Source organism: Odontesthes bonariensis, chromosome 18 (assembly GCF_027942865.1).
Source record: "Odontesthes bonariensis isolate fOdoBon6 chromosome 18, fOdoBon6.hap1, whole genome shotgun sequence".
NCBI lineage: Eukaryota > Metazoa > Chordata > Actinopteri > Atheriniformes > Atherinopsidae > Odontesthes > Odontesthes bonariensis.
The window spans coordinates 20,081,630-20,098,447 of NC_134523.1; the positions used below are offsets into that span (position 1 = coordinate 20,081,630).

The following is a 16,818-nucleotide window of genomic DNA, read 5'->3' on the forward strand; positions in this document are numbered from 1 at the left end:
AGAGCATTAAACATCTGCAGCTCATCCAGAACGCTGCTGCTAGAGTTTTAACCCGGACTAAGAGATCTGAACAAATCACACCAGTTTTAAAATCTTTACACTGGCTTCCAGTCAGTCACAGAATAGATTTTAAAAGCCTGCTGATGGTTTACAAATCCCAGAATGGTTTAGGGCCAAAATACTTCTGTGACATGTTCAGAAAATATAAACCCAGCAGAGCTCTTAGATCCAAGGACTCAGGTCAGCTGGTCCAGTCCAGAGTCCAGACTAAACATGGAGAAGCAGCACTTAGCTGTTATGCTGCAAACTAGTGGAACAAACTGCCAGTGGAGATTAAACTTTCACCAAATGGAGACATTTTTAAATCCAGGTTAAAGACATTTCTTTTCTCTTGTGTCTATGCATGAAATCTGCACGATATCTTTTAATTTATCTGAACTGTTGCTTGTTTTTAAATTAATTTAAATTATTTTATTTGTTTCTCTTTATATTCTTTTATGTATTTTAATGTGTCTTCCACTCCCTGCTGCAATGCTTTTATTTTTTGTAAAGCACTTTGAATTGTTTTGTACATGAAATGTGCTATACAAATGAATTTGATTTGATTTGATATCTTTCAATAAACTGAATAATAAATTGATAAACAGCATCATCAGATTGATCCAACATCGATTTTTTTTTTTACCAGGATCAAAACTTATCATGTCATCCACTATAAACATGATTATATGTAGTTTGATGTTCAGGCTGATACTTTTGTTGAGGTACATATTGTTGGGGATAGACTAAAATCAACATGTCAATTCAGATAACATTAAAAGTAACGATGAGGCACAGTGACAAAGTAATACTTGAAAAGCAGGGGAAGTGTAAAGAGATACTGAGAATCTACATGAAGATGATGTAACAGTCAGCTGTCCAAGCAGAGAGGAGGAAACATCCTGACATGTAGAGCACAGCTCCAGCTGACTGACTCTGTGTGTTTGCATATGTGTCCTGCCTCTCTGCTCCCAGATGTTAAGAGGTCAGTGTTGATCAGTGGCTGTCCAGACCTTTCAGAGACACTGACACACCAGCAGCACCATGATGATGATGTCACTGACTCTGCTGCTGAGCACCCTGGGGCTCCTTGTTCAGGGTGAGACTCTCTTCTTAAACTCTGCTTCAGGATACAACCAGGTTCACCACAATGATGTTCTGCTATGATGGAGAAACACTGGAACAAGCAGCATTGACCTTCTTCCATCTGTTCTCCATGTTAAAGAAATCATCCTCTTCTGTTTGGATGTTGATCATCTTTCCTCAAGTTGAATTTGTCTTGATAACTATTCTCATCTTTCTCATATTTTCCAGGTTCATCAGGAGAAATCATCCTGACTCAGACTCCTGGATCTCAGTCTGTTGCTCCAGGAAACACTGTCTCCATCAGATGTAAAACCAGTACAGGTGTTGGTAGCTGGCTCAGTTGGTACCTCCAGAAACCTGGAGAAGCTCCTAAACTCCTGATCTATTATGCTACAAATCTTCATTCTGGAGTTTCAGATCGTTATAGTGGAAGTGGATCTGGGACTGACTTCACTCTGACCATCAGCAGAGTTCAGGCTGAAGATTCAGGAGTTTATTACTGTCAGCAGAGTAGCAGCTACCCGTTCACACAGTGATACAACGTCGTACAAAAACCTCCCTCAGCTGGAGAGGAACTGATCTGATCCACAGCTGCACTGAAACTAAACACGCACAAAGCTGCTCTAAATTATAAAGCCACAATGTATCAGGAGTTATATATATATTTATTAATTCTTTTATAAGTAAACAGATTATTTAAAGTTAATAATTTTGTTGTAGACATGATATTTTTATAAAGATTTCTTTGTGTTGATGATCAATGACACAGAACATCAAACAATCATCAAAATAAGATTTAAGAATAACATGAAATTTTAACAACAATTTATGATTTAAACTTTCTTTGTCTTCAACCAATCAGATCAAAATCATTGACTAAAATAAAACTTATGAATAGAAAGTTGTCTTATAAAGTGTTTTTCAGCACTTTCCTTATGAATCAAAGCTATCTAAGTGAACATGTTCCTTGATCTTATAAAGTTCATACTTTGAAATCATAAAAAAACAGTTTTTTTTTTCTTTTTGTTAAAACAAACAAGCGACGAACACTGTTGGTTCCAAAAAGATAATTTTTTTCTCACTTTGTTGAATAATTACCACAGATTATACCTGATAAAGTCCTGGCTGACTGTGCTTTGTCTACACAGTTTAACAGTCAGACACCCCATAATGAGAGAAAAAAAAAGGATTCTCTTTCAAGCTGTTTACTGAGGATTTTCTGCCACTGACACATAGTTTCAGGGCGTTTTAATGTCAATAATTGCTAGAATGCCATGAAAATGTTCTGTTAATTAAAATGACCTTGTTTCATGTTCATGGTAATTACTCTGTTTCACGAATGAGATGTCTGACTTTATGGGCTTTTTTTGAGACTCTTGAGTTTTGTCATGTGCTCCTCAAAAAATGACTCAGAGTTGTCTGTTTGAAAATAGTGAAAAAATATCTTTACTAACTATATCATTCCATTTTCTGAAAAAAGAATAGTTTTAATCTGCAGAGTTCAGGCTGAAGAAGAGATATATCGGTGCATTTGGCCTTTAAACTGTGATACGACTTTAATTAATAATTTCAGCTTGACATTAAATGAGTCTAATATTGTCTTAAAGAATCGTTCATGTACGAATTCCTTTCCCAAAAATCAGTAAAGCTTCCCGAAGCCGTAGTCCCGGATATTAAGAAAGTATAGGAGTCAAATTTAATGAGTAAATCTTTATTGTCTGAATATAGTTAAATGATAAACATTGCAAAGTAAAAAAGACTGTCTGATAATCTTAAAAGTTAAAGAGAAAAAGGCCTGCAGACTGATAGCATAACAGAATGAAAAGAATATCTGAGTCCCAGTGAGTCAGGTCAGGACTGGGAACACTGGTCTCTCCTCAGTGTCTCTGTGACTGGAGTCTGGGAGCCCTGGGTGGCCTCACAGGTCACAGAGCCCACCTTCTCCCACTGGTCTGCAGGGAGCCTCAGGGTGCTGCTCCAGCTGTAGAGGCCGTCCTTCTGCAGCACCCCGGGGCTCCCGCTCTCCTCCCAGCTGCTGCTGCTGCTGCCGTCCACCTTCCAGGACAGACTCCAGCCTGAGGGGAAGCCCTTGTTGGCCAGACACATGAGGGTGGCCTTCTTCTGCTGCTGCAGCTCCTCTGTGGAGGGGGACAGCACCGTCAGGGTGGGGACGACTCGACCCACTGGAAGAAGAGACAAAGAGACGACATGAAGAAGGTTTGTACAACGAGCAAAACTATTCCTCCCTGTTTGCTGTTGAAGAGGAAGCTGCTGGTTTCATTAATCTTCCCCAAGCTGGATGAAACTTCAGCTTTCACTTCCCTCTCAGAGCTCAGTAACCACGGCAACATATGAGCATCACTAATGAACCATGGCAACAGAAAGGTTTCAGTACTAAAGATAAAGTGTTCTAAGCAGGAAAGTCTCACCTCAGTTTTATGACCAAACTTAAACATCAAAGTTGAAAATGATGCAGTAAATCAAGAGTAAGAAGATCTTCATCGATCCTCCACTTTTTCAGTTCAAATCTCATTAGATATAAACATTCACACAAGGCAAAACTAGGGAACCATCACCTTAAAAAATGTAGAACAAACTTTTGAAATTGTGGAAACATTTCCCCCAGTTAAAAAGAGAAATCATACTGATGAAGAAACTGATTGAATTAGCTGCATTAATTCTACATTAAATGGTTAGACAGTGTTACCTGCAATTATAATTTCCTATCTGTGAGTAATACAAAGCAAAAAATTATGCATTATTTAAAACATATTTAAGATGATTATTCAAAACATACAAAAAATATATTTTTTACAACAATAAAATACATTTTACGTTAAGAAATACTTTTTTCTGTGAAGAATTACAATCTAACTTTCAAATGAAATCATGAAAAAGCAAATCCGCCATAAATTTGTGATTTTTTTGAAAATAACAGCTTAAACTCGGTGCGGTGATGCAAACACATTTCAATTTACCATTACTTAAAAATACATAATTAAAAGATTCTTGTTCTAACTAGAGTTTTTCTGAATCACTGTGAGGTCAGAGTCACCAGAAAAACACAAAATTTGAACTATCATCCAATACATTCACATAAAGTGGTTCTTTATTGATTTGAATCAAATAAAACTTGAATTTAGATTTTTTTTTTAGAAGATAAAGGTACTTACAGTTAACATCCAGCCTGGTTCCTCCACCAAAAGTCAACCACAGTGATACAAACTGGTTGAGTCGTCGTACAAAAACCTCTGACAGCACAGAGACACGGCTCTCTGACTTTGGACACAACAAACTCAACACAAACAGACTCGGACTGTTAAACACAGCTGGGTAATATGAGGATCAGATTTATAGAAAATATAATAAATCAATTAATCCCCCTAATGTTCCCCCTTTTAAAAAACATGTATTTAATTAAAAGTGATCGCTGTAAAGTAAAAGAACAACAACAAAAAAAGAAACGGACAATTCCAGAATATCCATTTTTACAAGCAACAAATCTAAAGAGAAACACCAAAGATATCACATATTTCAGATCAATACTGTGATAAACTAAGTTAATCCATTAATAAAATACATCATCAGATTAATCCAAGTCCCTGTTGGAGTCAGTGAGAGCATTTCCATAGAGAGCCACTTTGCATCAGCAGCACCATGCTCCAGTGCTCTGGGAGAGTTTATAGTCCTGAGAGTTGAACACTGGATGACTGACAGCTGACCTTCATGACACCAGAAGCCACAGAAATCCTCCTCATCAGAAACATGACTTTGATCTGCGTCCTCATCTGGACTCTCCTCTGCTTCACTCAGGGTGAGGACAATCATTTTTCTGTGATGTGAGAATCATTTGGAGTGTAGCTGAGTTTCACCTCACCGTCTCACGTCCAGAGTTTCTTCTCTCTCCTCAGGGTCTGTTGGACAAAGTGTTGTCTTGACTCAGCCAGCAGCCAAATCAGTGCAGCTCGGTCAAACTGTCTCTATGGACTGTAAGGCCAGTACACAAGTAGCTCACCGCACTGGTTCAAAATACTACCTGGCCTGGTACCATCAGAAATCTGGAGAAGCTCCCAAATTTCTGATCTACTACACATCAGACAGATATTCAGGAATCTCCTCCAGATTCAGTGGAAGTGGAGCAGGGAATGGAGTTGACTTCACTCTGACCATCAGCGGAGTTCAGGCTGAAGATGCAGGAGTTTATTACTGTCAGAGTTATCACAGTGGCTATGTGTTCACACAGTGAAAAAGCATCGTACAAAAACCTCCTTCAGTCAGATTCAGCCAGAACTGAAGTAACTTCTGCAGCTGGAAGCTGCTGCAGACTGATACAGTTCACTGAACAGACACACCTGCACACACACAAGCATCGTGTTTCACTTTTACAAACATCAAAACACAAGAATTCATTCAATAATTGGCATAATCTTCCCATAACAACAGTTCCACCTTCAGACCAAATGTGGTGTCTTTAAACTTTAAACAAACTTCTTATTCTGAACAAAAGCTGCATTTATACGACAAGATTTGATTTATTTTGTATTTGTAGTTTCAGGTGTGACACATTAGGGCCAAGATTCCTGTGGCATGAAGTTTATAGCAACAATCTAAAAGGATGAATTAAACCAAGATATTACTGTCAGTCTGACATCAACAAATACAGAAGAAACACCATGAATGATGAAGCTGTTGTTTGTTCTTTCTTTGCTTTTTTTGGATGAAACTGAAGCTATGTGGTTAAGAATAAAATCATAGATTTTTTTCAGAGGTTATTTAGTCTAATTGACCCGATGTGCGAAGAAAATAAAGTTTTCTTTCCTTCTACCTGGACACTTAAGGAACAGGTTCTTTTAAGAGTTTAACGTAGTGTTATGCTGAGAAAAATTCAATCAGGATGATAATTTATGATGTCATCCTCTGCACAATTAGATGTCAAGCTGAGAATCTACATGAAGATGATGTAACAGTCAGCTGTCCAAGCAGAGAGGAGGAAACATCCTGACATGTAGAGCACAGCTCCAGCTGACTGACTCTGTGTGTTTGCATATGTGTCCTGCCTCTCTGCTCCCAGATGTTAAGAGGTCAGTGTTGATCAGTGGCTGTCCAGACCTTTCAGAGACACTGACACACCAGCAGCACCATGATGATGATGTCACTGACTCTGCTGCTGAGCACCCTGGGGCTCCTTGTTCAGGGTGAGACTCTCTTCTTAAACTCTGCTTCAGGATACAACCAGGTTCACCACAATGATGTTCTGCTATGATGGAGAAACACTGGAACAAGCAGCATTGGCCTTCTTCCATCTGTTCTCCATGTTAAAGAAATCATCCTCTTCTGTTTGCATGTTGATCATCTTTCCTCAAGTTGAATTTGTCTTGATAACTATTCTCATCTTTCTCATATTTTCCAGGTTCATCAGGAGAAATCATCCTGACTCAGACTCCTGGATCTCAGTCTGTTGCTCCAGGAAACACTGTCTCCATCAGATGTAAAACCAGTACAAGTGTTAGTAACAACCTCCACTGGTACCTCCAGAAACCTGGAGAAGCTCCTAAACTCCTGATTTATTATGCTACAAATCTTCATTCTGGAGTTTCAGATCGTTTTAGTGGAAGTGGATCTGGGAGTGACTTCACTCTGACCATCAGCAGAGTTCAGGCTGAAGATTCAGGAGTTTATTACTGTCAGCAGGGTTACAGCACACCGTTCACACAGTGATACAACGTCGTACAAAAACCTCCCTCAGCTGGAGAGGAACTGATCTGATCCACAGCTGCACTGAAACTAAACACGCACAAAGCTGCTATAAATTATAAAAACACAATGTATCAGGAGTTATCTATTTATTTATTTATTCATTCTTTTGTAACTAAACAGATTGTTTAAAGTTAATAATTTTGTTATAGACCAGATATTTAAAAAAAAAAGATTTCCTTTAACTGCACGAAAAGAGGGATTTGTGTCACTGTGGACGGCAGTGAACATCCGCGAATTTGCCTAATTTTTGGACGCACCTGGGCGCTTGCAGGCAGACAAACTTTAAGTTTGTTGAGCGAGAAAATCGTCGGAAACGAACCCGACTCGCGGCAGGCTCTCACAGCGGGGTGCTAATGGCCCAGCGATTAGCACCCCGCTGTGAGAGTGCCTGGACCTCTCACTGGCCTCACTGGTATTGGACGAAAAAGGCACGTGATTACATAAAAAAGCTCCTGTAAAGCTGACCGCCCATTGGCCAATAAGGTTAATATATGCATACTTTATATGGGCATATCATTCAGCAATTATGATTAATAATTGTGATTATGATTACTAATATTCCTGGGATGTTTGTGTACTTCATATATTCACGTCATTCTTATAAGCTGCACTATGACTAGGCTAATGCAGGCATGAATGACGTGAATCTATTGAGAATGAAAAAGGAAACTTTTTTTTTTTTAAAGCGCTTTTATTGCCACACCACACAATGTACATAGCGTACATTGTAATAAGAACCATATTGATAATAAAGAATTGAAAACTATATATACACACACTGCTGTAGCCAACAATATACACAATAAGCCTAAACGCCGCCGTTTGGAATCCGCATTCTTCGCATTACTCCGGTCCCTGCAGGGTCTGCGGGAGTTGTCAGACGTCCTCATCCTGGATCAGAAGCTGGCTTCTGGGAGCTGTTGGAATAACCAATAAATAATCAAAACATAGTCTATCCATGCACAGCATATTGACAACTTGTCTATAAAGTAACAAAAGTCATATTGACAGCGTATATGTTCTTACTCTCTTTCACTCTTCTGTGGTGAGACTGTGAGTATTTCGGGTTGGCTTCAAGACGCGCCTGTAGCACAGCACACAGGTCCACCACGCTGCTAAAAAAAACAAACAAGAGGAATGAATAAAATGACCAGTGCTTAAAAGTATCAGTGCCAGCCGTGGTAAAAGTCAGCGCCGCTCACCCTCGATAGTGTCCCCGTCTGCCTCTCTGAAGTTCGGACTGTTTGACACCGCCTCCTTCAAGCGACTCGTTACATCCATATTGTGAGGTGACAGTAGCCTGTAAAAACAATAGGCCTATGGTTAATAAAAAAAAAACCTGCATTGACGTAACGTAACATCGGGTCCAACTCAACTAGATATTGGGAGAACACTCACTTATTCTTACCCTTGACCTGGATTATAATGCCACGGTGAGTTATGCAGGCGGCGAACTGCTTCCTATAAATTGAAAACACGAAATTCATTTTTTTAAATAAAGCAACTCACACTGGTTTTCACTGATGGACACAATTAAGTTGAGTTTAGCCTAAAGCCACAGTCAATAACCTACTCTTACCGCGATTTTCGGATTCTGTATCCGCCTTCTCTTGGGAGTGCGCTCTTCAACTTCTCTGGAATGTAACTCCAGTCCGTTCTCGACAGCCATCTTGCCTCCAACCTAGCGAATCTCTGGTCGATTCCCTCCAGAACCCTCTCCACGACCGTATCCACAGTGCTGGCCACCATACGAGACATTCCGGTCATAGCATTCAACAGGACTTTCATTTTATCTGCCTGTAAGCAAGTGAGTAAGTAAGTTTAATATACAGCACATTTAAAATCAGCGAGAACTGTCCCAAGTGCTGTACAGTGTCAACAAGACTAAAATTAAACAATCAAATGGTCATGTGCAAGTAGAAAAAAACACACAAACCTGTAGACCCGCAGAGAGTTGCTGGGGAGTTGAAAGCAAGTCGTCTTCCAGCCATTGTATTCTGCAAACCAGGTCAGTTTTCACAGCACGGGACCTCAGCGATTTCTGTCTGCCTTTCTGCCGCCAGATCTGCTCCTTAAACTTTTTGTTTACGCTGCACGACACAATGTTTCTCATACGTGATTGAACGAGAGCTTATGCGAGCCGTTAAGCTCCACCAATCATATGCGTATACGTCATTACACGGAATACTCGCGAGACAACCTCCCGTCCTTTTGCTATTTAATGTTGTCTGACCACAGCTGGCAATTTGCACTGTTTTGACACAAAAATGGACTCTGCAAGGACAAAGAAAAGACCTCGGCGATATTGTGACCATTGTGACACCGAATTAAGCCATATACAATAAAACACTGAGCGCACTACTGCACATTATGTATACAGGCCAGATTTCTATATTTTTATTTCTATATTTCTATTTTATTTAAGAAACCTTTTAGAATATTGCTGTTGCATGCTTATTTTATCTTTATCTTATCTTTATTATTATACATTTGGACATCCAGTGCGGGCAACAAAGAAAAGAATTTCATTGTTCAGGGAAACACGTTTCTAACTGCACATATGACAATAAACCTTTGAAACCTTGAATCCTTGAATTTTGCCCACAAAAAGCGGTATTACAAAAGAGGTGTTTGGGAGGAAAAAAACAGATATGCATCACCTGTCACCAGCAGACAGCGTGCACCTCTTCTTTTTCAAGACAACACAGCAACAAACTTGGCTGGAGTTGGAGGTGATAGTGAACGTGTAGAAACAGGCCTGCCCACGCCCCACCTCACCTCACCCCACCCCACTTGAAAATGACTGTGGCAGCTCCTGACCTGATCACTGGCATTTACATATTAAAGGCTCTCCTAAGTAGGGGAGGGGAGGGGGGCATGGGGGAGCAGTTGCCAGGTCAATTTGCGACAACTTGGGCCAAGTTTTCACTTTTACCACCGCAAATGCAGGGGCTTAACGTATGCGGACATGTAAGGGGCCACATACATCCACAAATCCCTCTTTTCATGCAGTTTGTGTTGATGATCAATGACACAGAACATCAAACAATCATCAAAATAAGATTTAAGAATAACATGAAATATGAACAACAATTTATGATTTAAACTTTCTTTGTCTTCAATTAGATCAAAATCATTGACTAAAATAAAACTTATAGATAGAAAGTTTACTTGTAAAGTGTTTTTCAGCACTTTCCTTATGAATCAAAGCTATTTAAGTGAACACGTTCCATGATCTTATAAAGTTCATACTTTGAAATCATAAATAAACAGTTTTTTTTTCTTTTTGTTAAAACAAACAAGTGACGAACACTGTTGGTTCCAAAAAAGATAATTTTATTTCTCACTTTGTTGAATAATGTACACAGATTATACCTGATAAAGTCCTGGCTGACTGTGCTTTGTCTACACAGTTTAACAGTCACACACCCCATAATGAGAGAAAAAAAAAGGATTCTCTTTCAAGCTGTTTACTGAGGATTTTCTGCCACTGACACATAGTTTCAGGGCGTTTTAATGTCAATAATTTCTAGAATGCCATGAAAATGTTCTGTTAATGAAAATGACCTTGTTTTATGTTCATGGTAATTACTCTGTTTCACGTATGAGATGTCTGACTTTATGGGCTTTTTTTGAGACTCTTTAGTTTTGTCATGTGCTCCTCAAAAAATGACTCAGAGTTGTCTGTTTGAATATAGTGAAAAAATATTTTTACTAACTATATCATTCCATTTTCTGAAAAAAGAATAGTTTTAATCTGCAGAGTTCAGGCTGAAGAAGAGATTTATCGGTGCATTTGGCCTTTAAACTGTGATACAACTTTAATTAATAATTTCAGCTTGACATTAAATGAGTGTAATATTGTCTTAAAAAATCGTTCATGTACGACTTCCTTTCTCAAAAATCAGTAAAGCTTCCCCAAGCCGTAGTCCCGGATATTAAGAAAATATAGGAGTCAAATTTAATGAGTAAATCTTTATTGTCTGAATATAGTTAAATGATAAACATTGCAAAGTAAAAAAGACTGTCTGATAATCTTAAGGTAAAGAGAAAAAGGCCTGCAGACTGATAACATAACAGAATGAAAAGAATATCTGAGTCCCAGTGAGTCAGGTCAGGACTGGGAACACTGGTCTCTCCTCAGTGTCTCTGTGACTGGAGTCTGGGAGCCCTGGGTGGCCTCACAGGTCACAGAGCCCACCTTCTCCCACTGGTCTGCAGGGAGCCTCAGGGTGCTGCTCCAGCTGTAGAGGCCGTCCTTCTGCAGCACCCCGGGGCTCCCGATCTCCTCCCAGCTGCTGCTGCTGCTGCCGTCCACCTTCCAGGACAGACTCCAGCCTGAGGGGAAGCCCTTGTTGGCCAGACACATGAGGGTGGCCTTCTTCTGCTGCTGCAGCTCCTCTGTGGAGGGGGACAGCACCGTCAGGGTGGGGACGACTCGACCCACTGGAAGAAGAGACAAAGAGACGACATGAAGAAGGTTTGTACAACGAGCAAAACTATTCCTCCCTGTTTGCTGTTGAAGAGGAAGCTGCTGGTTTCATTAATCTTCCCCAAGCTGGATGAAACTTCAGCTTTCACTTCCCTCTCAGAGCTCAGTAACCACGGCAACATATGAGCATCACTAATGAACCATGGCAACAGAAAGGTTTCAGTACTAAAGATAAAGTGTTCTAAGCAGGAAAGTCTCACCTCAGTTTTATGACCAAACTTAAACATCAAAGTTGAAAATGATGCAGTAAATCAAGAGTAAGAAGATCTTCATCGATCCTCCACTTTTTCAGTTCAAATCTCATTAGATATAAACATTCACACAAGGCAAAACTAGGGAACCATCACCTTAAAAAATGTAGAACAAACTTTTGAAATTGTGGAAACATTTCCCCCAGTTAAAAAGACAAATCATACTGATGAAGAAACTGATTGAATTAGCTGCATTAATTCTACATTAAATGGTTAGACAGTGTTACCTGCAATTATAATTTCCTATCTGTGAGTAATACAAAGCAAAAAATTATGCAATATTTAAAACATATTTAAGATGATTATTCAAAACATACAAAAAATATATTTTTTACAACAATAAAATACATTTTACGTTAAGAAATACTTTTTTCTGTGAAGAATTACAATCTAACTTTCAAATGAAATCATGAAAAAGCAAATCCGCCATAAATTTGTGATTTTTTTGAAAATAACAGCTTAAACTCGGTGCGGTGATGCAAACACATTTCAATTTACCATTACTTAAAAATACATAATTAAAAGATTCTTGTTCTAACTAGAGTTTTTCTGCATCACTGTGAGGTCAGAGTCACCAGAAAAACACAAAATTTGAACTATCATCCAATACATTCACATAAAGTGGTTCTTTATTGATTTGAATCAAATAAAACTTGAATTTAGATTTTTTTTTTAGAAGATAAAGGTACTTACAGTTAACATCCAGCCTGGTTCCTCCACCAAAAGTCAACCACAGTGATACAAACTGGTTGAGTCGTCGTACAAAAACCTCTGACAGCACAGAGACACGGCTCTCTGACTTTGGACACAACAAACTCAACACAAACAGACTCGGACTGTTAAACACAGCTGGGTAATATGAGGATCAGATTTATAGAAAATATAATAAATCAATTAATCCCCCTAATGTTCCCCCTTTTAAAAAACATGTATTTAATTAAAAGTGATCGCTGTAAAGTAAAAGAACAACAACAAAAAAAGAAACGGACAATTCCAGAATATCCATTTTTACAAGCAACAAATCTAAAGAGAAACACCAAAGATATCACATATTTCAGATCAATACTGTGATAAACTAAGTTAATCCATTAATAAAATACATCATCAGATTAATCCAAGTCCCTGTTGGAGTCAGTGAGAGCATTTCCATAGAGAGCCACTTTGCATCAGCAGCACCATGCTCCAGTGCTCTGGGAGAGTTTATAGTCCTGAGAGTTGAACACTGGATGACTGACAGCTGACCTTTATGACACCAGAAGCCACAGAAATCCTCCTCATCAGAAACATGACTTTGACCTGCGTCCTCATCTGGACTCTCCTCTGCTTCACTCAGGGTGAGGACAATCATTTTTCTGTGATGTGAGAATCATTTGGAGTGTAGCTGAGTTTCACCTCACCGTCTCACGTCCAGAGTTTCTTCTCTCTCCTCAGGGTCTGTTGGACAAAGTGTTGTCTTGACTCAGCCAGCAGCCAAATCAGTGCAGCTCGGTCAAACTGTCTCTATGGACTGTAAGGCCAGTACACAAGTAGCTCACCGCACTGGTTCAAAATACTACCTGGCCTGGTACCATCAGAAATCTGGAGAAGCTCCCAAATTTCTGATCTACTACACATCAGACAGATATTCAGGAATCTCCTCCAGATTCAGTGGAAGTGGAGCAGGGAATGGAGTTGACTTCACTCTGACCATCAGCGGAGTTCAGGCTGAAGATGCAGGAGTTTATTACTGTCAGAGTTATCACAGTGGCTATGTGTTCACACAGTGAAAAAGCATCGTACAAAAACCTCCTTCAGTCAGATTCAGCCAGAACTGAAGTAACTTCTGCAGCTGGAAGCTGCTGCAGACTGATACAGTTCACTGAACAGACACACCTGCACACACACAAGCATCGTGTTTCACTTTTACAAACATCAAAACACAAGAATTCATTCAATAATTGGCATAATCTTCCCATAACAATAGTTCCACCTTCAGACCAAATGTGGCGTCTTTAAACTTTAAACAAACTTCTTACTCTGAACAAAAGCTGCATTTATACGACAAGATTTGATTTATTTTGTATTTGTAGTTTCAGGTGTGACACATTAGGGCCAACATTCCTGTGGCATGAAGTTTATAGCAACAATCTAAAAGGATGAATTAAACCAAGATATTACTGTCAGTCTGACATCAACAAATACAGAAGAAATACCATGAATGATGAAGCTGTTGTTTGTTCTTTCTGTCCTTTTTTTAACAAAACTGAAGAATAAATTCATATTTTTTTTTCAAAGGTTATTTCGTCTAATTGACCTGATGTGAGAAGAAAATAAAGTTTTCTTTCCTTCTACCTGGACACTAAAGGGACAGGTTCTTTTAAGAGTTTAACGTAGTGTTATGCTGAGATCAATTCAACCAGGATGATCATTTATGATATCATCCTCTGCACAATTAGATGTCAAGCTGAGAATCTACATGAAGATGATGTAACAGTCAGCTGTCCAAGCAGAGAGGAGGAAACATCCTGACATGTAGAGCACAGCTCCAGCTGACTGACTCTGTGTGTTTGCATATGTGTCCTGCCTCTCTGCTCCCAGATGTTAAGAGGTCAGTGTTGATCAGTGGCTGTCCAGACCTTTCAGAGACACTGACACACCAGCAGCACCATGATGATGATGTCACTGACTCTGCTGCTGAGCACCCTGGGGCTCCTTGTTCAGGGTGAGACTCTCTTCTTAAACTCTGCTTCAGGATACAACCAGGTTCCCCACAATGATGTTCTGCTATGATGGAGAAACACTGGAACAAGCAGCATTGACCTTCTTCCATCTGTTCTCCATGTTAAAGAAATCATCCTCTTCTGTTTGGATGTTGATCATCTTTCCTCAAGTTGAATTTGTCTTGATAACTATTCTCATCTTTCTCATATTTTCCAGGTTCATCAGGAGAAACCATCCTGACTCAGACTCCTGGATCTCAGTCTGTTGCTCCAGGAAACACTGTCTCCATCAGATGTAAAACCAGTACAGGTGTTGGTAACTACCTCCACTGGTACCTCCAGAAACCTGGAGAAGCTCCTAAACTCCTGATCTATTATGCTACAAATCTTCATTCTGGAGTTTCAGATCGTTTTAGTGGAAGTGGATCTGGGACTGACTTCACTCTGATCATCAGCAGAGTTCAGGCTGAAGATTCAGGAGTTTATTACTGTCAGCAGGTTAGCAGCTTCCCGTTCACACAGTGATACAACGTCGTACAAAAACCTCCCTCAGCTGGAGAGGAACTGATCTGATCCACAGCTGCACTGAAACTAAAAACAATCATTAACTTTTGAAAATTAACTTTTTTTCCAGTTTTATTACATTTAAACATTTTGCTAAACACATTTAAACTTTGCGGAGGTTTAATTTTTTGTTCAATTAATTTATATCATAAAGAATCACACAATATGAACACTAAATTTTTATATTGATCTATTCAAAAGTTTCTTTAATTTTTTATTTAATTTAAAAATCATTGCTCAACTAAAATGAAATAATTAATTCAATAACATTGATCATATTAAACTTTTTAAATGATGAAAATGATAAATTCACAGTGAACCTGCCTCCTAAGTCATAATTTTTCTAGATGCTGTGACCAAAAATGATGAAAAAAAAGTGTACATCACGGCTCTGAGAAATCAACAATAAAGTGATGTAAAAGAAAAGTATCTCAGAATTATGAGATTCATTATTATAGGACACTGAGACCAAATTTAAAGACAGTAAGTTATCATCCAGATGTTCTAATTTATAATTATGAGATATCAAATTAAAATGATGAGATATAATCTATTTTTTTTTTTGTAGATGATCATCAAAGTGGGGTGAAAGAGGCTTTCATAGATTCTCATAATAAACTAATTAATCATTTGATCTTCACAATATATTCACTTATTTTACCAAAATGCCAGGAGAGCCTACCATGGATTCTAGTCATGAATTATGGACTTAGCTTCTACCCATAGCATCACAGTGTGTATGTACTATTTTCAAATGCTTTGTGCTCATCCAATATGTTTTCTTCCACATCATTTAAATAGTTATGAAGGAAACCATTTATTTTTGCTTGATTTGAACCAGATAAAATCATCTCACTGTTCCCAACAAGATAAGTTCATCAAGTCACTTTTACATGAAAACAATGTAACTGATGAGATGAACAAACCTTTATTATGTGAGAATATCAAAATGAATTTTGAACACAGTAACATACTAGCAAACACGGATATATAAACCTATAGTACTCAGTTGATAATGAAAACTTAAAATGGAAGCAGAGACAACTTGTTGAATGTGACTTTATTGTTTGGAGGAGTCAAAGTAATCAACTTCACTAAAAACTAGAATAAATCACTGAGAGGTACCATCAGACGGGGGATGACTGGACCCATTAAAGAAGGAGGCAGAGAGTCGACCTGAAGAAAGTTCATACAGAGAGAAAATAAAGGGCGCTGCGGTTTGTTCTCGTATGAAACTGGTCTGAAACTGGAAGTTTCACTTCTCCCTCAGAACTCAGTTACCATGGAAACGGATAAGCATTACTGCTGAACCGTGGCAGCAGACAGGTTTCAGAACAAAAGATTTAATGTTTCATTGAATGAAATGCCACTTGATATTTTCACTTATTACTTATTAATGTGATCATAATCACTTGTCATATACTTATTACTTCCATGTGGAAACTTAAACACAACAGAAAAATAATGCACTGAAAGAAGGTAAATTTGTTTATATAAAGTTTATATAATAGTCCTTCACTTCCATTTTATTATTTAAATTAATCAAATCCACCAAGACTTTTATTCCCATTCCTCAAGTTCCTCCATGTTATAAAAGACATAATCTTAATTTATAGAATAATGACATGAAATATGTAATGTTTCCAAGATTTTTTCTTTTATTTGCGTCGACAAACTTTTTAATGTTCTGAATTAATAAATATAATTTCATTCAGTCCAACTTGCAACACTAAACTTTGTCTGACAACACATTAGGAGGATTATGATCTCACTGAGTGTTTTTAGCATAAAATATCTAAAATAGATATAAGAAAAGTACCAATGGAATCTTGAATGATAGAATACAATTTATTTATTATCACTGTAGAACAATTCACAACATTAACAGCGAGACGCTGGTGGCAGCTCTTCATCATTCAGCAGTGAAACA

The 16,818-nt window shown here is 38.4% G+C and overlaps 1 long non-coding RNA gene and 4 gene segments (V, D, J or C); 2 read left to right on the top strand and 3 right to left on the bottom strand.

Annotated features, from left to right (window-relative positions):
* The first annotated feature begins 1,052 nt into the window (after positions 1-1,052).
* Positions 1,053-1,661, top strand: LOC142367754 (immunoglobulin kappa variable 6D-21-like). The segment is given in 2 exon segments: positions 1,053-1,138; positions 1,354-1,661. Coding segments are annotated over 2 exon segments (363 nt in total).
* Positions 1,662-2,820: 1,159 nt separating this feature from the next.
* Positions 2,821-4,438, bottom strand: LOC142367764 (Ig kappa-b4 chain C region-like). The segment is given in 2 exon segments: positions 2,821-3,308; positions 4,299-4,438. A coding segment is annotated over 1 exon segment (255 nt).
* Positions 4,439-8,090: 3,652 nt separating this feature from the next.
* On the bottom strand, positions 8,091-8,498 carry LOC142367919 (uncharacterized). Its single transcript, XR_012767208.1, has 3 exons — positions 8,462-8,498; positions 8,291-8,343; positions 8,091-8,182 (listed from the first exon to the last, which is right to left on the bottom strand). It is a non-coding gene; the product is annotated as an uncharacterized LOC142367919 (long non-coding RNA).
* Positions 8,499-10,914: 2,416 nt separating this feature from the next.
* On the bottom strand, positions 10,915-12,472 carry LOC142367797 (Ig kappa-b4 chain C region-like). The segment is given in 2 exon segments: positions 10,915-11,328; positions 12,319-12,472. A coding segment is annotated over 1 exon segment (255 nt).
* Positions 12,473-14,240: 1,768 nt separating this feature from the next.
* On the top strand, positions 14,241-14,849 carry LOC142367834 (immunoglobulin kappa variable 6D-21-like). The segment is given in 2 exon segments: positions 14,241-14,326; positions 14,542-14,849. Coding segments are annotated over 2 exon segments (363 nt in total).
* Positions 14,850-16,818: the final 1,969 nt, after the last annotated feature.